Source organism: Pongo pygmaeus, chromosome 20 (assembly GCF_028885625.2).
Source record: "Pongo pygmaeus isolate AG05252 chromosome 20, NHGRI_mPonPyg2-v2.0_pri, whole genome shotgun sequence".
Lineage (NCBI taxonomy): Eukaryota > Metazoa > Chordata > Mammalia > Primates > Hominidae > Pongo > Pongo pygmaeus.
The window spans coordinates 62,262,780-62,286,947 of NC_072393.2; the positions used below are offsets into that span (position 1 = coordinate 62,262,780).

Below are 24,168 nucleotides of genomic sequence, written 5' to 3' on the forward strand. Positions count from 1 at the left end.
CAACAGCCATTTGTGACTGGTGGCTACCATATCAAACAGCTCAGGTGTAGACTCCTTTACTATTCCAACTCAAAGTCTTTTGGTGAATCATGCCGTTTATTCCATTGGGTATCACAGATATTAGAAGTTCAGGGTCTCGAGTCATTGACATTTGTATTCATGTTGTGTCTTCATCACTAGCAGTAGTGATTTTAAGTATCGTGCCATGATAGCTCTACGCTTGTGAAGATAAAAGTCCCAAGCACTATCAGCTGTTCATTCAGCTCATGGAAATTCTAATACTATGTTCACTTTTTGTTTTCTATAGACATTTGCCATGGCTAAACACTTCAAACAAATCATTAGATGTCCTGTCTGTCTAAAAGACCTTGAAGAACCCGTGCAACTGAAATGTGGATATGTCTGCTGCCTCCAGTGCCTCAATTCACTCCAGAAGGAGCCCGATGGGGAAGGTTTACTGTGCGGCTTCTGCTCTGTGGTCTCTCAGAAGGATGACATCAAGCCCCACTACAAGCTGAGGGCGCTGGTTCCCATCATCAAGGAACTAGAGCCCAAGCTGAAATCTATTCTAACAATGAACCCAAGGATGAGGAAATTTCAAGGTAAGGAATCTACATGACCTGCCACAACCCATGAAAGGCACTGGGCAAACGACTTTCAAACATTTCTTCATTAAACATAGGCAGTAGCAGATATCTAGCATGTCAAACTTGCATGCTTCACACTCAACAGCAGTTCTCACCTTTGTGTATAGATTTTCATGGAATCTGTGCAAGTTTGTACAATACTTTGGAGAGCAAGCTCCTGTCTTCTTTCATGTATCATACGTGCTAAATGGAAAAATAATTTTAATCCAGTTATCCACTAACTGATTTCCAAAGGAATTTCTAATATGAATCAGGTGGACTTGTTACAATTATCGTATTCATGCAATCTATAGATAAACTTTAACCTCATCAGGTGGCCAAACAGGTTTCCCCAGGAAATTTTGATTTGGGAGAGAAAGGAGAATAAAAGTGAAAGTGAATAACGTAACTAAGTGTTTGCAGTAAAAGGGCAGAGGGAGTTTGTAGTGTGTGTGTTTGCTGAACTACTGCTTCTTATTTCCACAGTGGATATGACCTTGGATGTGGACACAGCCAGCAACTATCTCATCATTTCTGAAGACCTGAGGAGTTTACGAAGTGGGGATGTCAACCAGAATAGGAAGGAGCAAGCTGAGAGATTCGACGCTGCACTGTGCGTCCTGGGCGCCCCTCGCTTCACTTCCGGCCGCCATTACTGGAAGGTGGACGTGGGCACCAGCCAAGTATGGGATGTGGGCGTGTGCAAGGAATCTGTGAACCGACAGGGGGAGATTGTGCTTTCTTCAGAACACGGCTTCTTGACTGTGGGTTGCAGAAAAGGAAAGATCTTTGCTGCCAGCACTATGCCTATGACTCGTCTCTGGGTGTGTTCCCCGTTGCACAGAGTGGGGATTTTCCTGGATGTAGGTATGAAGTCCATTTCCTTTTACAATGTTAGTGATGGGTGCCATATCTACACATTCAGCAAAATTCCTGTTTGCGAGCCATGGCGTCCATTTTTTGCTCATAAACGTGGAACTCAAGATGATCAGAGCATCCTGAGTATCTGTTCTGTGATCAATCCAGCCAGTGCCAGTGCCCCAGTTTCTTTTGGGGAAAGTCAATCAACATTTCAACAGAATCATCTTTAGGAAGTTTCTGTGTGCCCATAGCCATAGCTAAGAACTTTTCTCCTAGATATACATAGCTACAAAGCGATAGAAGGGAAAGAGCCATCATTCTGTAAACCATGAACAGAAATCAATTATATGAATTAGGGGAAAATGACATTGTACTTAAAGTTTGTCATGTTATATTCTTTGGGGCTTTTGTTTATATTTCTGTTCAATAAATATTTTGAAAATTCAGATTCCTTTGCCAATGTTTTCTGTTTTCTGCAAGATTAGTGTACTATGTGCTATGGAAATGATGAACTTAATAATAATTTGAATGGGACCCAACACAGTAACTGAATTTCAAATGATAAGAACCTACGAATATAGCAAAATTATACATGTTTATGTATTCAGTTTAACGCAACAACTGAACACTGACATTCATTTGAAGTGCACACTGAGTGTTTGCCACAAATATGTGTGGTCTTAGAGAGAACTCATTAGCTTTGAAATTGAAATACTATACACCCTCTTCTATGATGGCCACAGAGTCAAATTAGAAGTCAATAACTGGAAGAAATCCATAAATTTCATTTCATTACATGGAAATGAAATAACCACTTGTAAATAAAATGATCAAATATGAAATTACAATGGAAATTACAGCTATCCTGAGTTGAATGAAAAGCACACCTTTACAAAATTTCTAGACGCAGTTGAAGCTTGGTGGGAAACTCATAATAGGAAGAAAATACCATAATCAGTCACCTTAATTTCTACTTTAAGTTACTTCCCTAAGAGCAATTCAATTGTCAGCATTTTGATGAAAACCATCTAACAAGTATCTAGGAAGTTCCAGACTTTTTCACATCTTCCTGTCTTCTTCTGAGCCCTCCAAATGGTTGCAACCTCTGCCCGTTACCCAGTTCCAAAGTCGATTCCATGTTTTCAGGTATCTTAATAGCAGTGCCCCACTCCTGGTACCAATATTTTGTACTAGTTCGTTCTCACACCGCTATAAAGAACTACCTGAGACTGGGTAATTGATGAAGAAAAGAGGTTTCATCAATTTATGGTTCTGCGGGTCGCATAGGGAACATCACTGGTTGGCCTCGGGAAACTGAACAATCATGGAGGAAGGCAAAGGGGAAGCAAGTGGCTTTTTCACATAGTGACAGGAAAGAGAGAAAAGGGAAAGTGCCATACACTTTTAAATCGTCAGATCTTGTGAGAAATCACTCACAGTCATGGGAACGGTGTGGAGGAAATCCGTCCCTATGATCCAATCATCTCCCACCTGGTCCCTCCCCAACACTGAGGATTACAATTCAACATGAGATTTGGCTGGGGACACAGAGCCAAACCGTATCACTTGATATGATCCCACAGAATACTATTAATTTTCATTCAGTCTTTTATTTCTTAACAAATGGTGGTAAAGTATATATAATTTACCATCTTTGCCATTTTTAAGTGTAAAATTCAATGGTATTTTTTATGTCCATCTTATTTTGCCACCATCACTGCCATTCATCTCCAGAAATCTTTTCATCTTACAAAATGGAAACTGTATACCCATCCTAGCCCATTTTTCAATTCATCTATTTGTTTTCTTGCTTGAGTGCCTTATGTATTCTGGATATTAACCCCTTATCAGATGTATGGTTTGCAAATATTTTCTCCCGCTGTGTAGATTGTCTCTTCACTTTCTTGTTTCCTTTGTTGTGCAGAAGCTTTTAAATGTGATGCAATCCCATTTGTCTATGTTTGCTTTTGTTGCCTGTGATTTAGGGGTTATATCAAAAAAAGTTTCTTAGATGTTTCCCCCTGTGTTTTGATCTGATAGTTTTACCATTTCAGGTCTTTCATTTAACTCTTTACTCCATTTTGAGTTGATTCATGCATGCAGTTTGATGTAAAGATACAATTTTATTCTTCTATATGTGGATGAGTTCTTCGAGTGCAATTTATTGAAGGGGCTGTACTTTCCCCATTTTGTGTTATGGATCCTTTGTCAAAAATCAATTTTACCACATGTGCATGGGTTTATATGGGAGGTTTCTATCCTGTTTCATTGGTAGACATGGCTGTTTTCATTCTAGTACCATGTCGTTTTGATTATAATAGTTTTATATTTTGAAATCAAGTAGTGGGATGTCTACAGCTGTGAGTTTTTTTTGCATATGATTGTTGTAGCTATTTGGGGTCTTTTGTGGCTTCACACAAATTTTAGGACTTTTTTCTCTTTTTCTGTGAAAAATGACAATTGTGATTTGGATTGCATTGAATCTGTGGATCCTTTTGAGTGTATAGACATTTTAACAATATTAATTCTAATCCATGAACATGAGATATCTTTTTATTTGTGTTTTTGTCAGGTCAGGATAGTTTTGATTTCCATTGAAATTTAATATTTGATCACAATTTCATTTAAAAGGGTTAAATTCCATGGATTTGGAGGATTTATGGATTTCTTCCCATTACTGATTTCTAACTTAACTCTGTTGCCATTAGAGAAGGGAGTATATATTATTTCAATTTTAATCTTAATGAGTTTTGTCTGTGATCCCACATATCTAACTCTGGCAAATACTGTGTACACTTGAATGTGAATATTCAGTTGTCGCGTTAAACTGAATACATAGACATGTAGATAACTTTACTGTAGTCAAATAAGGCCTTATATTTTGAAAATCAGTTACTCTGTTGTTTCACATTCAAATTATTATTTAGTTCATAACTTCCATAACACATAGTGCATTGATCTTGCAGAAAATAGAGAACATTGGCAAGTGAATCTGAAATTTCAAAATATTTATTGTACAGAAATATAAACATAAGCCCCAAAGAAAACAACATGACAAACTTTAAGTAAAATGTAATTTTCCCCTAATTAATATAACTGCTTTCTCTTCAAGGTTTACAGAATGATGGCTCTTTCCCTTCTATCCATTTGTAGCTATGTGTATCTGGCAGAAAGGTTCTTAGTTCTGGCTATGGGCGCACAGAAACTTCCTAAAGATGATTATGTTCAAATGTTTATTTACTTTCCCCAGAATAAATTGGGGCACTGGCACTGGCTGGATTTATCACAGCACAGATACTCAGGAAGCTCTCATCATCTTGAGTTCCACGTTGAAGAGAAAAAAATGGACGCCATGGCTCGCAAACAGGAATTTTGCTGAATGTGTAGATATGGCACCCATCACTAACATTGTAAAAGGAAATGGAGCTCATACCTATATCCAGGAAAATCCCCACTCTGTGAAACTGGGGACTCACCAGGAGAGCAGTTATAGGCATAGTGCTGGCAGCAAAGACCGTTCCTTTTCTGCAACCCACAGTCAAGAAGCCGTCTTCTGAAGAAAGTGCGATCTTCCCCTGTCGGTTCACAGATTCCTTACAAATGCCCACATCCCATACTTTGCTGGTGCCCACGTCCACCTCCCAGTAATGGCGGCCGGAATTGAAGCGAGGGGCGCCCAGGACGCACCGTGAGGAGTCGAACCTCTCAGCTTGCTCCTTCCTAGTCTGGCTGAAATCCCCACATCGGACACTCCTCAGGTCTTCAGAAATGATGAGATAGTTGTTGGCTGTGTCCACATCCAAGGTCATATCCACTGTACAAAGAAGAACCAGTAGTTCAGCAAAGACAAGCACTAAAGACTCCCTCCATCCCTTTGCTGCAAACACCTAAATATATTATTAACTTTTACTTCTTTTATTCTACTTTCCCAAATCAAAATTTTCCTGTTTAGCCACCTGATGGGGTCAAATTTTATGTACAGAATGTTTGAATATAATAATTGTAACAAGTCCACCTGATTCATAGTAGAAATTCCTTTTGAATTACGTCATTGGATAATTTGATAAGTATTTTTTCCATTTAGCACATAGGATACATGAAGGAAGACAGTAGCTTGCTCTCCAAAGGATTGTACAAATTTGCACAGATTCCACGAATACCTATACGCAAACGTGAGAACTGCTGTTTGTGCAGCATAGAAGTTTTAGATGCCAGCCTTCTGATAATGCCCATATTTTAAAAAATGTTTGAAAGCTGTTTTTTCGGTTCCTTTTAAGGGTTGTAGCAGGTCGTATAGATTCCTTACCTTGAAACTTCCTCATCCTTGGGTTCATTGTTAGAATAGATTTCAGCTTGGGCTCTAGTTCCTTGATGATGGGAACCAGAGCCCTCAGCTTGTAGTGGGGCTTGATGTCATCCTTCTGAGAGACCACAGAGCAGAAGCCGCACAGTAAACCTTCCCCATCGGGCTCCTTCTGGAGTGAATCGAGGCATGGGAGGCAGTAGACACATCCACATTGCAGTTGCACGGGTTCTTCAAGATCTTTTAGACAGACAGGACATCTAATGGCTTGTTTGAAGTGTTCAGCCATGGCAAATGTCTGTAGAAAAAAAATGAGCATGGTATTAGAATTTCTGTGAGCCAATAGTGAATAGCCAATAGTGCTTGGGACCTTTTATCTTTACATGCATAGAGATATCTTTGCATGATATTTACAACCACTACTACTAGTGAGGAAGAGACAACATAGATACAAATATAATTGACTCCAGGTGCTGAACTTCTAATATTTGTAATACTCATTGGAATAAAGGGCATGATTCACCAAAAGACTTTGAGTCGATGTAGTGAAGGCTGGGCACGGTGGCTCACGCCTGTAATCCCAGCACCTTGGGAGGCTGAGGCAGGTGGATCACGAGGTCAGGAGATCGAGACAATCGTGGCTAACACGGTGAAACCCCGTCTCTACTAAAAATACAAAAAATTATCCCGGTGCAGTGGCGGGCGCCTGTAGTCCCAGCTACTCGGGAGGCTGAGGCGGGAGAGTGGCGCGAACCTGGGAGGCGGAGCTTGCAGTGAACTGAGATCGCACCACTGCACTCCAGCCTGGGCGACAGAGCGAGACTCCGTCCCCAAAAAAAGAAAATGTTAACTATCTCCCTGAGAACATTGAAAATTGATTACATGTTGAAAGGATTATATTTATGAGTTAAAATTTGTTAGGCTTGTTTCATTATGCTTTATTTGACTACTTGAAAATAAACTTATAATTACCTATGTGGGTTATCTTTCTGTTGGACAGTTCTGGACTACATTTGAAAATTCTCTACCTCCCCAGCTGTCCAACCTGGATGTACTTTAAAAAAACTCTATAGCATAATATCACATCCAAAGCACAAGACACAAACATTAATAAATAAGTTTTAATAGGTAAGAGTGAAAATATTCTGCATAGCACAAAACAAAGAAAGCAGCAAAATGTGAAGACCAGCTGCAGAATGGGAGAAATTATCTACTACCATATGGATAAAAATAAATTAATATTCAAAATACATAAGGAACTTATTTAAGGCAATAGCCAAAAAATTCCAATATTTAAATGGGCCAAAGACCTGAATTGACATTTCTCTGAAGAACAGGTACAGATTGCTAACAGGTCCTTAAAGCATGCTCAACTTCAGTAATCATCAGCTACATGAAAACTAAAACTGAGACAGGAATTCTGGGTAGTCACAGTAGAAAAAGGTATCAATTACTAATTTCTTTTTTTATTTTTATTTTTATTTTATTATTATTATACTTTAAGTTTTAGGGTACATTTGTACAACGTGCAGGTTACATATGTATACATGTGCCATGTTGGTGTGCTACACCCATTAACTCCTCATTTAGCATTAGGTATATCTCCTAATGCTATCCCTCCCCCCTCCCACAACAGTCCTCGCCCGGTGTGTGATGTTCCCCTCCTCCGTGTCCAAGTGTTCTCTTTGTTTAATTCCCACACATGAATGAGAACATGCGGTGTTTGGTTTTTTGTCCTTGCAATAGTTTGCTGAGAATGATAGTTTCCAGCTTCATCCATGTCCCTACAAACGACATGAACTCATCATTTTTTATGGCTGCATAGTATTCCATGGTGTATATGTGCCACATTTTCTTAATCCAGTCTATCATTCACATAACAGCAAGAAAGGAGCTGTTAAATTAGCTATAAGGACAAGGAGGAGCTTCAGCTTTAACAAACAGGATGGAGCTAAGCAGGCTGAGACAGGCTGGGTGCAACATAGTATTTGATTTGACCCAAGCCCTACCCCAGACCTAATTATCTGCTCATTAGCACACTAAATCACTCACCCAGCAGCTCCAGGATAGATCTGAGCATGCCCTCATTTAGTACGAAATTGGGTGGCACCCCCATTCTGAGAAATCTCTGCCTTTTCCCCAGAAAATCTCCTGATTATTCCATCCCCTAATTAGAAGACCTCATAAAAATAGAAAACCCAAACCCTGTTGGGCTCGACTCATTCTCAGGAGCACGCCCTCCCACACTTCTCTCCTAACTGTGTCCTTTTGCTCTGGAATAGAAGCTGCTTGCCTTTCACTTCATCCTGAGTAGTTCCTGAATTTGTTCTCCTGACAGCATCAGGAACCTGGAAACTGGCTGGGACTGGGGTCTTTCTGGCATCCAGAGACCCTCCTGAGCCCTCCAGCAAGAAAACCACCATGAGATATTACCTCCCCTCTGCTAGGATGGCTGTGATCAAAAAGACAAAAGATAAGTGTTGGTACGGATGTGGAGAAAGGGGAACCCTTGTACACGGTTGGTGGGAAAGAAAGTTGGTACAACCACTACAGAAAATAGTAGTGAGATTTCTGAAAACATGAAGAATAGAACTGCCTGTGTTCCAGCAACCCTACTTCTGTGTTTATATGTGAAAAAAAGAGGTCAGCATGTCAAAGAGCTATCTGCACTCTTAGGTTCTCTACAGCGTTATTCACAACAGCCATGGAAACAACCCCAGAGTCTGTGGGAGAAAAATGGATGAGTTAATGGTGGTATATACAATGAATTATTCTACCATAAAAAAGAAGGAAATCCTGGCATTGCACCAATGTGAAGGAAGGCTGAGGGCATTATGGGAAGTGAAATAAGTGAGGTTGAGGGAAGTAAATCGCTTGAACCTGGGAGTCGGAGGTTGTAGTGAGTGGACATTGCGTCACTGAACTCCACTCTGGGCGACAGAGCAAGACTCTGTCTAAAAAAAAAAAAACCGATCTCAGCTCACTGCAAGCTCCACTTCCTGGGTTCACACCATTCTCCTGCCTCAGCCTCCTGAGTAGCTGGAACTACAGGCACCCGCCACCAGGCCCGACTAATTTTTTGTATTTTTAGTAGAGATGGGGTTTCACTGTGTTAGCCAGGATGGTCTCCATCTCCTGACCTTGTGATCCGCCCGTCTCAGCCTCCCAAAGTGCTGGGATTACAGGCGTGAGCCACCGCGCCCGGCCTAGGAAGGAGATTCTGACATATGCTGTGACACGAATAAACCTTGAGGACATTATGCCAAGTGATAGAAACCAGTCACAAAACGACAAAAATTGTTCAATTAAACGTATATGAGGTACTTAAAGTGGTCAGAATCATAGAGACAAAGTAGAAATTATGGTTGCCAGGGGCTGAAGAAGAAAATGGGAAGTTATTGTTTAATCAGGACAGTTTCAGTTTTACAAGATAAACAGGGAGATGGATGTGACGATGCTTGTACAACATTATAAGTGTATTTAGTACCATTGAACTATACACTTAAAACGGTTAAGATGGTAAGTTTGGTATTATGTATATTTTACCACAATAAATTTTTTGAGACAAGGTCTTGCTCTGTGCCCAGGCTGAGTGCAGTGGCTCAATCACAGCTCCCTGCAGCCTCAACCGGCCTCCCACCCACACCCACTGGGGCTCAAGGACCTCCTCAACCTCCCCACCTCCGCCTCCCAAGTAGCTGGGACTACAGGCACACACCACCAGGCCCAGGTAATTTTTTTAGATTTTTGTAGAGATGATGTCTCACTATGTTGCCCAGGCTGGTCTCAAACTCCTGGCCTCAAGTAATCCTCCCACCTCGGCCTTCCAAAGTGCTGAGATTATAGGCAAGAGCTACCACACCCAGCAAAAAAAAAAGTTAATAATATACCATTTAGGTAATGCACAAGAAAGAGTTTGTGGCATATATATGTGAAATATATGTCTACATTTTTTAAAGGGGAAGTGCTTTGATTCCAAATCAAATATGTACATTCCATTCAAACACACATGGGACATTTACTAAACTTGACCTTATCTTGGGCATAAATAAAAGCTAAAAGAGAAACAGGTATTCTAAATCAGAGATCACTGGTCTCATTCAACAATCACAATAAAATTAGAAAATAAAGGCAAAAGCATGGAAATCCATTGTTAAATTTTTTTTTTTTTTTTTGAGACTGAGTCTCGCTCTGTTGCCCAGGCTGGAGTGCAGTGGCACCACCTCAGTTCACTGCAACCTCCGCCTCCCAGGTTCAAGCAATTCTTTGCCTCAGCCTCCTGACTAGCTGGGATTAGAGGTGCCCACCACCACGCCTGGCTAATTTTTTTGTATTTTTGGTAGAGACGGGGTTTCACCATCTTGGCCAGCATGGTCTCGAACTCCTGACCTTGTGATCCACCCGCCTTGGCCTCCCAAAGTGCTGGGATTATAGGCATGAGCCACCGTGCCCGGCCTCCATTGTTAAATTTTAAGTGTACATTTTAATATAACAGGCAAGTAAGAAGCTAATTTAACTTATTGAGAAAGGAATGGACAAACTTCATGAAATAAACTTCAATGGCTGTTAAAAATAGGAAAAGTTTTCTAGAAGCTCATTTTCCATCCAGATTTGAAATATATAGGCTGGGTAGGGTGGCTCATGCCTGTAATCCCAAGCACTTTGGGAGGCTGAGGTGGGTGGATCACCTGAGGTCGGGAGTTCGAGACCAGCCTGCCCAATGTGGTGAAAGTCCAACTCTACTAAAAATACAAAAAATTAGCGGGGCATGGTGGCAGGCACCTGTAATCCCAGCTACTTGGGAGGCTGAGGCAGGAGAATCGCTTGAACCCGGGAGGCAGAGGCTGTAGTGAGCCGAGGTCACACCGTTGCACTTCAGCCTGGGAGACAAGAGCAAAACTCAGTTTCAAAAAAAAAAAAATAATATATGTAATTTTCATCATAATATATGGGGAAATGGATGTTAAACACTGGTGGAATATAAATGCATGTAATTTTGGACGAAAATGTGGCAACCTGTATTAAAATGGAAAATGAAGATTTTCTTCAACCCCACAATTTTACTCGCTGGTATCCATTCCAAAGTAGCATTTTCAAATGTGCCCAGAGTTTTGTGTGCACAAATGGTCACTGCAGGGTTTTAAATAATTGTTGAAAGCAAAAACCTAAATATTCATAAGTAAGAAAACAGTTAAGTCATGGCACGGTATTATGGTACAACTGGACCATTATATGGAGTCAGAGGGAGACTAGAGGGGCTGGAGGAGAAGATATGGGGAGTGGTTTGATGGACATTGCATAGAGTTTCAGTTTGGTATGAACAGGTTCTAGGGATGGTGGTGATGATTGCACAGCAATGTAAATGCACTTAATGCCACTGAATTGTACTCTTAAAAATAGTTAAGATGGTAAGTTTTATGTATATTTCACCGAAGTTTTTTTTTTTTTTTTTAAACCCTCACATCCCTTTAATCTCTTCTCCGAACATTCCTTTCTCCTTCCTGCTCTAGGGGAAGCCTTCCCTTGCAGATACTGAGTCTCCCGCGGCTCTCCCATGCCGACAGTTTCATCAGCCCCATTCTTCATGCTGCAGAGTCCAGATAAGGGACGGATACCCTCTCTGGTGCTCCCTAACACTTCACAGACTTTAGGCCGACACTAGGCTCCACCACCCATTACCACTTTGTGTTGTTGCCATCCAAGGTCCCTAGCACAGTCTCCTCATTCCTCCCAGATTCTACCCCCTGGCTCACCCCTACTCTCACGCTATTCTTGGGGCATGCAAAGCAAACATTACTGACAACGTGATGAATATGTCATTTAGCATAAGATTAGGACATTTTAGAACTGGCTGATAAAAGATTACTTCAAAACCAACCAGCCAAGTCACCAGATCAACAGGTCTCAAACTTCCTTCTCTCCACTTCACTCTTTCTCACTGCCAGAGATTTGGTGTTTTATTATTTGTCTCCCCAGGTTACATGAATTCCCGAATCACAACCAACATATCAAGTCTGGAAAATGGACCTTCAGTTTTCTATATTTTCTTCATTTCTCCTCAGCTCTCCAAGACCTCCAATTTTCTGTATCTTTAATTCAATTTGAGAAAAAAAAAAATGAGGAGACAATGCCTTCTGGAAGAGTCCCGTTCTCTCACCCAATTTAGAGTTGGGAAACACAAAAGTTAACAAGTGAAAGTGCCGGCTGCACAACTTCTCTGCAAATTTATCTGGTTTTCATTACAGGCCGGAAATAGTGACTCTCACCTGTAATCTCAGCACACTGGGAGGTCGAGGTGGGCGGATCACTTGAGGTCAGGAGTTTGAGACCAGCCTGGCCAACATGGCAAAACCCCGTCTCTACTAAAAATACAAAAATTAGCTGGGAGTGGTGGCGTGCACCTGGAGTCCCAGCTACTCAGGAGGCTGAGGCAGGAGAATCACTTGAACCCGGGAGGCAGAGATTGTGGTGAGCCGAGGTCACGCCATTGCACTCCAGCCTGGGTGACAATGCAAAACTCCATTTTAAAACAATAAATAAATAAATAAATAAATAAATGAATAAATAAATAAATGGTTTTCACTACAATGCATCCTTGCCAAAACAAAAGGTCAAGACTTGATCATTTCTGGTGCCCTCTTACCTGTTCCTTATGCCCTCCAGACCTTCAGGAAGCACTGAGACTTTAGGGAAATGAAGAAGAAAGAAAGGTCGGGGGAAGACTTACCCAACCCAGCCCCTGGTCCCCCTGGCTGGAACTCAACAAAGAACAGCTGTGGAAACTTAGAATAAAAGGCCCTGGCTGCTCTGTGACTGGCCACAGAATCTCTCCTTTTCATTGGCTGTCATGGATATTGATGACTAGACGCAGAGGGCAATTGTTTAAGTTCTTTTTTAACTCCTCAGGTGTGAATGCTTTTCCCCCAGCTGGATAGTTCCATGCTGCTGTTAATATCATCTCCCTACATAATATAATATGATCACAGGGCTTCTGCGAACTATCTTCTCCTGACCAATAATAGCTGGTTTGGCAGACTAGTAATGGGAACCACTCTGCTTATAATCTGAGTATCTGACTCCTCCTATGAACTTCCTACGGGAACCTATTTTGTGCATGTCTCAACTTCCGCTTTAAAAGTTGAGCACTTAAAAAGGAGCATTTGTATATAAGGAAATCAGTGAATATGCTTGAATAACTGGCTTTGGATATAAAGAGCAGAAGTCAGAATCTGCAGGTGTCTCCAAACGCCCTGTTACCCTCATCATTGACTCCTGTGCAAATGCTGCCCCCTCTTCACGCTCATCCCCATTATCCCCCCGCAGCTGCCATTCTTGTCTCCACCGTCTTTAACGTTAATTGAATGCTAATAGTGTAAAAGCCCTACCACTAAGTGCATTTTATGCAAGATCCTTCTCTTCACAGCCCTCTGAAGTAGATAGCATTATTATTCCCATTGTCAAAGATACTTGAGGGCATCAGGGTGGAGGCTAGAGTTGAGAACATTCCTACTTGGTCAGCCCAAATTTTTTTTTTTTTGACTTTTTTTTTCTTTATTATTATGATTATTATTATTATTATTATTATACTTTAGGTTTTATGGTACATGTGCGCAATGTGCAGGTAAGTTACATATGTATACATGTGCCATGCTGGTGCGCTGCACCCACTAACTCGTCATCTAGCATTAGGTATATCTCGCAATGCTATCCCTCCCCCATCCCCCAACTCCACAACAGTCCCCGAAGTGTGATGTTCCCCTTCCTGTGTCCATGTGTTCTCCTTGTTCAATTCCCACCTATGAGTGAGAATATGCGGTGTTTGGTTTTTTGTTCTTGCGATAGTTTACTGAGAATGATGATTTCCAATTTCATCCATGTCCCTACAAAGGACATGAACTCATCATTTTTTATGGCTGCATAGTATTCCATGGTGTATATGTGCCACATTTTCTTAATCCAGTCTATCATTGTTGGACATTTGGGTTGGTTCCAAGTCTTTGCTATTGTGGATAATGCTGCAATAAACATACGTGTGCATGTGTCTTTATAGCAGCATGATTTATAGTCCTTTGGGTATATACCCAGTAATGGGATGGCTGGGTCGAATGGAATTTCTAGTTCTAGATCCCTGAGGAATCGCCACACTGACTTCCACAAGGGTTGAACTAGTTTACAGTCCTACCAACAGTGTAAAAGTGTTCCTATTTCTCCACATCCTCTCCAGCACCTGTTGTTTCCTGACTTTTTAATGATTGCCATTCTAACTGGTGTGAGATGGTATCTCATTGTGGTTTTGATTTGCAAAATTTTAACCACAGCATTGTGCTGCCTCCCAGGCATCATTGATCCCAGTGAGGCTTAGGAAGGTCTGTGTTGGATCTATGGGAAGATGTGGCTCGGTTCTGACTAACGAGACTGAGCTAAGAGACTCAAAGAATCTTTCCTCTCCAGGATCTTGGCCTTTCTTTAACCAGCTACTCACCATCAAAATTCTGACCTGACCTCTTTACCCTGACTGATTAAACCATCCTTAGCTGGGCCGGGGTGCATCCATTAGAGTGCTGTGTCTTGATCTCCCTTTGTTCAGTTTTTCTGATAGCCGCCACAGGATCTGGCATAGAAGGTTAGAAGTGGTTAAGCACTTGAGCTGGAATAGCAACCTCTATTCTAGACTGTTGGTGTGGCTATGGGCAAGTATTTATTAACTTCACTTTTTTTTCCTCCTTTGTGAAATGAAGAGGATGATGATCGTGATGATATTGATGATGATGGTGATGATGATGATGATGACGGTGATGGTGAAGATGAAGATTATGATGATGGTGATGGTGATGATGATGACGGTGATGGTGAAGATGAAGATTATGATGATGGTGATGATGGTGATGGTGATGATGATGACGGTGATGGTGAAGATGAAGATTATGATGATGATGGTGATGATAGTGATGATGATGATGATGGTGAAGATGAAGATGATGATGATGGTGATGGTGGTGATGATGATGGTGGTGATGGTGAAGATGAAGATTATGATGATGGTGATGGTGAAGATGAAGATAATGATGATGGTGATGATGATGACGGTGATGGTGAAGATGAAGATTAGATGATGGTGATGATGGGGGGCAGAAAGGGTGGCTGGGCTGTCACTTGGTTTCTCTTTTGTGAATTGCCTGTTCTTTTCCTTAAAGATTTACCTGACTTTATGTATTTTTTTGTGTATATTAATACAAAATACAATTTGCCAGTTAATACAAAATCATAAATCTTTCTAAAATTTGGGATTTTCTATTTATTGTTTATGGTATTTTAGGGGTAGAGTTGTTTTAAAATGTATTAATGTCTTTTTATTAATCTTATCATTTGTGGGTGATATAAATACTTCCTATCCTGAAAGCCAACTATTTCCCTATATTTTCTTTCACACGTTAATGTCTCTTTTTACATTTTCAACTTGCTTATACATAATAAATCTTCATAACGTGATGTAGTGGTTCAGTTTTATCTATTGATACCAATTACTTCAACACATATATTGCATAGCCTATCTTCCCATACCAATTTTCTGGCACCATCCACTGGATGTGAAACACCCACCTGTTGCCTTGGTCTCTTTCTGTAACTTTTGTTGTACTTTATTTGTCGATTTCCTGTTACTGCTACAATATCATACCACTTTACAAATATTGAATATTGGCTGGGCGCAGTAGCTCCTGCCTGTAATACCAGCACTTTGGTAGGCTGAGGTGGGCAGATCACTTGAGGTCAGGAGTTCGAGATGAGCCTGGCCAACATGGAGATACCCCGTCTCTACTAAAAATACAAAAATTAGCCAGGTGTGGTGGCACATGCCTGTAATCCCAACTACTCAGGAGGCTGAGGCGGGAGAATCCCTTGAACCTGGGAGGTGGAGGTTGTGGTGAGCTGAGATCGCGCTATTGCACTCCAGCCTGGGCAACAAGAGCGAAACTCTGTCTCAAAAAAAAGATTGAATATTTCTGTATTACGTGGGTTTATAGTAATATATTTCCATATGCATTTTTATAGTTTTATCATGCATACTATTTTAATAATATTAAAGTTATTGCACAGTGCCTTTTAGAGTGTTGAGTATCAGGACACACATTCTCACGTTGTGTCACTGATTCTTGCTCATGGGAAATTGTTTCCAAGTGTGTCTTGTAGTTATTTTGAAGCAATGAATAAGGAACATTTTCACTTTGGTATGACCATATGGCTTCACTTGCAAAAGGTAACCAAAAGTGTTCAATTCTGCTTCCGGTAGGTTCATCCAAGTAGCCCTTGTCTCGGATAAGTGCGAGGGTTAGTGTGTTGGTTTCGTATTTTTTGTTTTACTATCCTTTCAGGAAATTTCTGGGACTGCCTTTGGCTTTCAATTCCTAATATTTTAAAATTGCTGAGAAACAATTGTCCTTTGGGGGAAGTGATTGGCTTACTTTTTCTCCTGGCATAGAGGTAAGGATTCTGTTGCTGAATCGCTAGTATTTCAGCACCTCAAGAATCTCCTGTGAGTGAAGAGCTCTGTTTCTGCATCTCACTTCGCCAGTGTCAATGCTTACACCCGTCCCTGCCTGAGTGTTGAGTCTCTGGGCCTCAAAGGAATCCAACTCATTTCTAACTCTGACCCTCCGACCGTGCCCAAAGCTCATAGTAGCATGGACTTGAGAGGGAACACTCAGAATTCCATTTCACTTTCGTATACATGCCCTGGAGATTTCTTTAGTTTTGTTGAAAGTTCACTTTTCATTATTATATTGATGAAATTAGAGTTAATCGTGTTAGACATAATTATGCCAATTATAATGATGGTGAAATTTTTCTTTTAATTTCAGGAAATTCTGCAGGCAGTTATCTCTTTCTCTTTTGGATATATATTAGTTCTTTAATGAATTGCATCATGCCTTATTTCATTCTGGCCGAAACTGAATTTCTCATCCTGGCTGAATATTATATTAGTTAGATCATGCCTATTAAGAAGTCCACTGGTGTCCAGGCACCGTGGCTCACACTTGTAATCCCAGCAGTTTGAGAGGCCGAGATAGGTGGATCACCTGAGATCGGGAGTTCGAGACCATCCTGACCAGCATGGTGAAACCCTATCTCTACTAAAAATACAAAAATTAGCTGGGCGTGTTGGTGGGTGCCTGTAATCCCAGCTGAGGCACGAGAATTGCTTGAACCCAGGAGGCGGAGGATCTAGTGAGCCGAGATTGTGCCACTGCACTCCAGCCTGGGTGACAGAGTGAGACTCTGTCTTAAAAAAAAAAAAAAAAGTCTGTTGGCAAAAAGTTAGAAGTTGCATCTTATCCACATGTAACAAATATGTAGTTAGAGACCCTTTTGATAAAGCCTATTCACAAGTATTCCCTAAAAGCTTACTCAGAAGATAAAATTGTTTCTTCAGATATATTTTTTAATTGCAGGAATTTATTTTCAGAAGGCTTTTTTTTTTTTTTAAACGGAGTCTTGCTCTGTCGCCCAGGCTGGAGCGCAGTGGCGCGATCTCGGCTTACTGCAAGCTCCGCCTCCCGGGTTCACACCGTTCTCCTGCCTCAGCCTCCCAAGTAGCTGGGACTACAGGCGCCCGCCACCATGCCTGGCTAATTTTTTGTATTTTTAGTAGAGACGGGGTTTCACTGTGTCAGCCAGGATGGTCTTGATCTCCTGACCTCGTGATCTGCCCATCTCGACCTCCCAAAATGCTGGGATTACAGGCGTGAGTCGCCACACCTGGCCTATTTTCAGAAGTTTTTTAAACAAACTGGAAATTGTCTTGAAATGACTTGTCAACTAAACAACCTTTCTGAACATTTTATTAGCAAAAAATAGTAACCAAAATAAATGGTATTTTAATTTCTTTTTTATTAAAAGATTTTCCCCTAGCTTTATTGAAATATAATTGACAGGTAAAAATTGTACATATTCAATGTGTTTGAAATGATAATTTGATTACACATAAGCATTGTGAAATGATTACCACAACCACATTAACACATCATCACAATTACTTAACTTTTTGTGCTTGCGTGGGATAAGAACACTTAAAATCTACTTTCTTCACAAATTATAAGTAAACTGTACAGTAATATTAAATATGGTCATCTCATTGTACATCAGGGCTTCAGAATTTATTCATCTTATTATTAAGAGTTTGTACCCATTGACCAGCATCTTTTCATTTCCTCTTCTCCCAGCCCCAGGCAGCCACATCTCTACTCTCTGATTCTATGAGTTTGGCTTTTTAAAAAAAAATTCCACATACAAGTGAGATCATACAGTATCTGCCTTTTCGTATCTGGCTTATTTCACTGAGCACCACGTCCTCCAGACTCATCCATGTTGTCACAAATAGCAGAATTTTCTTGTTTCTTATGGTTGAGTAATATTCAAATGACAGTTTTATAACTTCATCATTTCTTCTATGTTTATTAGCTGACATTTTAATGAGGGAAGAAGAATTTTATTCACTTGTTCGTTTATTTTTTTCTGTCTGATTTTTAAAATTTTTCCTTTAAGTTATTGGGGTACAGGTGGTATTTGGTTACATGAGTAAGTTCTTTGGTGGTGATTTGTGAGATTGTGGTGCACCCATCACCTGAGCAGTGTACACTGCACCATATTTGTAGTCTTTTGTCCCTCGCCCCCTCCCACCCTTCCCCCCAAGTCCCTAAAGTCCATTGTATCATTCTTATGCCTTTGCATCCTCACAGCTTAGCTCCCACATATCAGTGAGAACATATAATGTTTGGTTTTCCATTCCTGAGTTACTTCACTTAGAATAATAGTCTCCAATCTCATCCAGGTTGCTGCAAATGCTGTTACTTCATTCCTTTTTGTGGCTGAGTAGTATTCCACCATATAAATAAAAGTAGAACTACCATTTGATCCAGCAACCCCACTCCTGGGTATCTACCCAGAGGAAAAGAAGTCATTATATGAAAAAGACACTTGCACACGCCTGTTTATAGCTGCACCATTCGCCATTGCAAAATCGTGGAACCAACCCAGATGCCCAGCAATCAACCAGTGGATGAAGAAACTGTGGTATATTTCACTTGTTCATTTTGCCAGTATTGATTCATTGATTCTCATTTCATTCTCAGGGTTATGTTATTGTAATTATTTAGTCTGGTATTCAAATTGATCCACATTCGGCAAGTGGGACCCACTTCAATTTCATTTTCGTTTCAACATCTGGTGACACGTCCCCATCAATGATCCTTTTCTTTTTTCTTTCTTTTTTTTTTTTTTTTTTGACGGTCACACAACACTGAATATGTTTAATGCCACTGAATAATAAACCTAAAAATGGTTACAATGGTAAATTTTATGTGATGTATATTTTACCACAATTTAAAAAGCATGGATAATAATAGTCTACCACATAGGTTGTTTTTTTTTCTTTTTTTCTTTTATTATTATTATTATTATTATTATTATACTTTAGGTTTTTTTTTTTTTCGAGACGGAATCTTGCTCTGTCGCTCAGGCTGGAGTGCGGTGGCGCGATCTCGGCTCACTGCAAGCTCCGCCCCCCGGGTTCACGCCATTCTCCTGCCTCAGCCTCCCAAGTAGCTGGGACTACAGGTGCCCATCACCACGCCCCGCTAATTTTTTTTGTATTTTTAGTAGAGACGGGGTTTCACTGTGTTAGCCAGGATGGTCTCGATTTCCTGACCTCGTGATCTGCCCGCCTCGGCCTACCAAAGTGCTGGGATTACAGGCGTGAGCCATCACTGATCCTTTTCTTATTTTCTGGGACTACAAGATACTCCAGGCTCCTCTAGTATTTCCCTTGCCCCAGCCCTGATTTAGCTATTTCTTCAAGGGGTCTTGATTCCTCTTAGTGTAGAATAATATTTAAAATTCAAGATCTAGGTACCAGTTCACTGACTTTTGATAAATGTATATGCCCACACACTACCAACCCAGTCAAGGTATGGGATGTGTCCACATTCCTAGAAAGTGTGCATTCTTCAACAGTCAATGTCCCTTTCTAATCTATGAAAACGTGTTTGGTGCTAAAGCTTAAAACTAATAGTCCATAAAACTGTGATTCATCAGTTTATTTTAAAAGCTATTTCTACTGCAGGTTAATAAGAAATACATTACAGAAATGCATTGTCACTTATGATCCTAACACTGTACGTGCCATTTTGTTCTATTTTTAACTTTACAAAATTCTGAAATCTACATAGTGTGTTTGTTAAGGACTGGAACGATAGACATAAAATTCAAATGTGACTGTGGATGAATGGATAAAGAAAATGTGGCACATATACAGAATGAAATACTATTCAGCATTTAAAAAGAAGGAAATCCTGTTATTTGTAAGAACACGGATGAACCTGGAGGGTATTCTGGGGTTTTTCACTAGTCTTTCCATTTTTTTTTTATTTTTGTGGGTACAGAGTAGGGGTATATATTTATGGGGTACATGAGATATTTTGGTTCAGGCTTGCCATGCGTAATAATCACATCAAAATGTATAGAGTATCCATCACCTCAAGGATTTATCCCTTGTGTTACAAACAATCCAATTATACTCGTTTAGTTTATTTTTCTTTGTATTTTAAGACAGAGTCTCACTCTGTTGCCCAGGCTGGAGTGCAGTGGCACCATCTCAGCTCACCGCAACCTCTGCCTCCTGAATTCAAGCAACTCTTCTGCCTCAGCCTCCTGAGTAGCTGGGATTACAGGTGCACACCACTGCGCCTGGCTAATTTTTGTATTTTTAGTAGAGACGGGGTTTCACCATGTTGGCCAGGCTGGTCTTGAACTCCTGACCTCAGGAGATCCGCCTGCCTCAGCCTTCCAAAATGCTGGGATTGCAGGTGTGAGCCACTGCGCCCAGCCTCTTTTAGTTATTTTGTAAATGTACGTTAAATTATTTTTTACTATAGTCAACAGGTTGTGCTAGCAAATCCTAAGTCCTATTCTTTCTATTTTTTAATACCAATTAACCATCCCCACTTTCGCCCCAAGACCCCTCCACTACACCTCCCAGCCTCTGGTAATCACCCTTCTACTCTGTCTCCATAAGTTCAACTGCTTTAATTTTTAGCTCCCACAAGTAAGTGGGAAGTTTGTCTTTCTGTGCCAGGCTTATTTCGCTTAACGACTGGAGGACATTATGTTAGATGGAATAAGTCAGGCAAGAAAAGGCAAATATCCCATGGTCTCACTTATATGTGAAATCTAAAAGAAATTTGATCTCAGAATTAGAGAGTAGAGTAGTGGTTATTAGAGGCTGAGGAAGGTAGGTGGAAGTAAGGAAATGAGAAGAGATGAGTTAATCAGTTGAGGTCAAGAGTTCGAGACCATCCTGGCCAATATTGTGAAACCCCTTCGCTACTAAAAATACAAAAATTAGCCAGATGTGGTGGTGGGCACCTGTAATCCCAGCAACTCGGGAGGCTGAGGCAGGAGAATCACTTAAACCTGGGGGGTGGAGGTTGTAGTGAGCCAAGATAGCACCACTGCACTCCAGCCTGGGCAACAGAGTGAGACCCTATCTCAAAAAAGAAAAAAAAATTGGTGGAAGGAAGGAATTCATAATAAATGTGGGCTTCCATGTTAAGCAAAAACATTTGTGGTAACCTGTCTATATATCACTAGTAAAACACTTATTTCTGCCTAAATTAAAATATGATTGGATTAAGAATGTGTGGCCTGATGTGATTAAGGTGGGAAGAGGTACCCTCTTCAATAAAAGCCTCTTGCCCATGGATGTCACTCCAAAACCAAATTATTTCAGAAGGTTTGAAGCCAAAAAAAAAAAAAAAAAAAGCCACAATGGAAGAAAAGTAAATATAATTTACATTTCAAAAAAGGGCAGAGAGAGCAAAGTCTATTGATGGGTGCAGCAAGCCAACATAGCACATGTATACTTATGTAACAAACCTGCACATTCTACACATGTACCCCAGAACTTAAAATATAATTAAAAAAAAAAAAAAAGAAAAGTCTGCCTCTACAGTGAACAGGGCCTGGGGATCAGAAGCCGCCGACGCCAACCATTTACGTCAGGTTCTGTGACACACCTGCAGGGACAGGGCATGGAGAATACAGCCCTCGCTGACTGGGATGTTGAAGGACAGGTTTATTCAAACACAGAAGACCCTTAAAGTACCGAACTGTACATGAGAGCGGGCAAGGAAAACTTTACCACTGTCTTAATAGAAGCCAGCGGAGCTACTTTCTGTGAAAAGATGCAATTGGAAAAGATGTGGAAAGTATCTAACACCCAAACCAACCACATGAGTGTGCTGGCAATCCTAATACGCTCTTCTCTAATTCTGAATGGAAGAACTCCTCTCCCAAGACATAAGCATGAATGCAATTCCAGGCTGAAAGATATTTTGGGAGAATATTCCAGAGGCAAATCAATCCACTGGGCTTGGTGGTTTCCACAACTGAAGCCACCTGGTATTCTGAAAGAGAACATAAATTTTGTTCATGATTTACTCAAAGCAGATAAAATGTAAAAGATGTTAGGGATCAATGTGCTCCATGAACATGGGTCCATAAAATTACAAGCTGGAGAATAACTACTCCCATAAATGTGAGTCTATTTTAAAAGGATTTATATAAGAAAATAAACCAATTAGAATTATGCAAGAAGAGATAAGCATTTTCTCTCTGCATGCATATGTGTAGATACGGTATGTGTGTATACATGGACATACGTGTGGCAGATTATATTATAGATCCCAATCAATGAAGAAATGCAATGTGCAAGGATTTGAAAGAATATATGCATCACAACGTAGAGTTTTGTGTTTCTCAATTTGCCTTCATGAGACAAAAGGAATTGAGAACTGCCTTGGCTTTGAATATGAAAGAAGAGAATCCAGCCATCACTAGAGAATGATTGCTATGGAGATGATTAAATTAAAGACTATTAATTTCATCACATTAATGTGATTATGTCCTTTTCCACCCTACCTCCAGTCTCCCACTTTTACATTCTTATCCATGAACTCTGATCACCTATCATATATTTAATACATGAGGAACCCATTTTTGAACACTTTTAAAAAAGAAATTAATCTCATTTTATTTATGTTGTGATGTAAGGGAAATAGTAAGATTGTAACAATACCCTTTGCCTTTAATTTTAGATGCTATAACTAAAAAGAAAAACAGGACTTTCACTGGCTGACTGATTGTCTGGAAACAGTTTTGGGATTTCTTTTCTAAGCTTCTTAATTAGAATCTTTACATTATAGAGAAAATGTTTTTCAGAGTTGAGTGTGGTCTGTGGAGTGTCCTATTAGTAACAACTTCTGAGTAGGTTGAACTCACCTCTTTTATTGACATGTGAAAAGGTGTTACATTTATAATAAAAAAGTCTTTGAAAGTCGCACCATTCCTTTTAGAGGAATTTTAAATGTCACCCCAATTTTTACGATTTTAATTAATTTTAATTAATTTCCAAATTTTAATCAATAGGCATAATATTCAAGATCTTATCTAAAAATTATTACATGGCAATATTTTGTCCTTGTTAATTAAAAAAGAACACGGAAAACACAATCGTCTTCCTTTATGATAAAAACCTGTCCAATAGTAACAATCTCAATGATGGCGGAATTAAATCAGAATCTGATTGGATTAAATTGGAAGGGAAAGGGTGTGGCTAAGGTGGGTGGAGAGACCCTCTCCTATAAAAGCCCCTGGCAGCCAGCTCTCACTCCAGATCTGAGCTGTCCGCAGAAGCAGCTGGAGGCCAGGGGAGAAACTCCAGAAGGAGAGGTGAGTTCAATCTTATGGAATTCATTTTTACAAAAGGCGTATGAGAGTCTAGGGGAATGCAATAATTTCTTGATTCCACAAGTGTTGTCTGAGGCCAACTCCATGACAGACACACTGTATTTCTGGAGGAGAATGGGACCTCTGCCCTGGTAATGCTTAGGTAAGTCTTAGATTTTCAATACCAAGACTAGAGAAATGACAATCTCCATTTGCTTGAATTTCATCAGAATTTGGTAGACTTTCTGAAATGATGGACAGAGGTTCAGTGGCTGTGTTATTCAATGTCAGGTTTTCCTATGGGTTTGGTATTGTTTTCCTAATCTCCCCTTCCCACAACTCCTGGCAACCATCATTCTTCTCTTATTTTCTGAATTTATTTTTTCAGTTTTTTGTTCCTTTTAATTCAGAAAGAGAAAGGGAAGGAAATAAAAGCAAAGTGTGTTTAAATTACTATTGCAGAAAAGATCTGGCCGGATGCTGGGACCTACCTCTTCCAGGATGGGGATTCATTATTTATTTAATTTTTTTGAGACAGGGTCTCGCTCTGTTGCCAAGGCTGGAGTGCAGTGGCTATTTTCTGATTCTATGAGATCAGTC

At 40.2% G+C, this 24,168-nt stretch overlaps 2 protein-coding genes across 2 annotated transcripts; one reads left to right on the forward strand and one right to left on the reverse strand.

The window, feature by feature from the left end:
• Positions 1-316: 316 nt before the first annotated feature.
• LOC129021119 (ret finger protein-like 4A) lies at positions 317-1,795 on the forward strand. The gene is made up of 2 exons (XM_054466168.2): positions 317-602; positions 1,113-1,795. The coding sequence occupies exons 1-2, from the start codon at positions 317-319 to the stop codon at positions 1,715-1,717; spliced, it is 891 nt and encodes a 296-aa protein (XP_054322143.1). The 3' UTR covers positions 1,718-1,795.
• A 2,925-nt stretch (positions 1,796-4,720) lies between these two features.
• On the reverse strand, positions 4,721-6,079 carry LOC129021141 (ret finger protein-like 4A). Its single transcript, XM_054466216.1, has 2 exons — positions 5,794-6,079; positions 4,721-5,301 (listed from the first exon to the last, which is right to left on the reverse strand). The coding sequence occupies exons 1-2, from the start codon at positions 6,077-6,079 to the stop codon at positions 4,721-4,723; spliced, it is 867 nt and encodes a 288-aa protein (XP_054322191.1).
• Between the last annotated feature and the right edge of the window lie 18,089 nt (positions 6,080-24,168).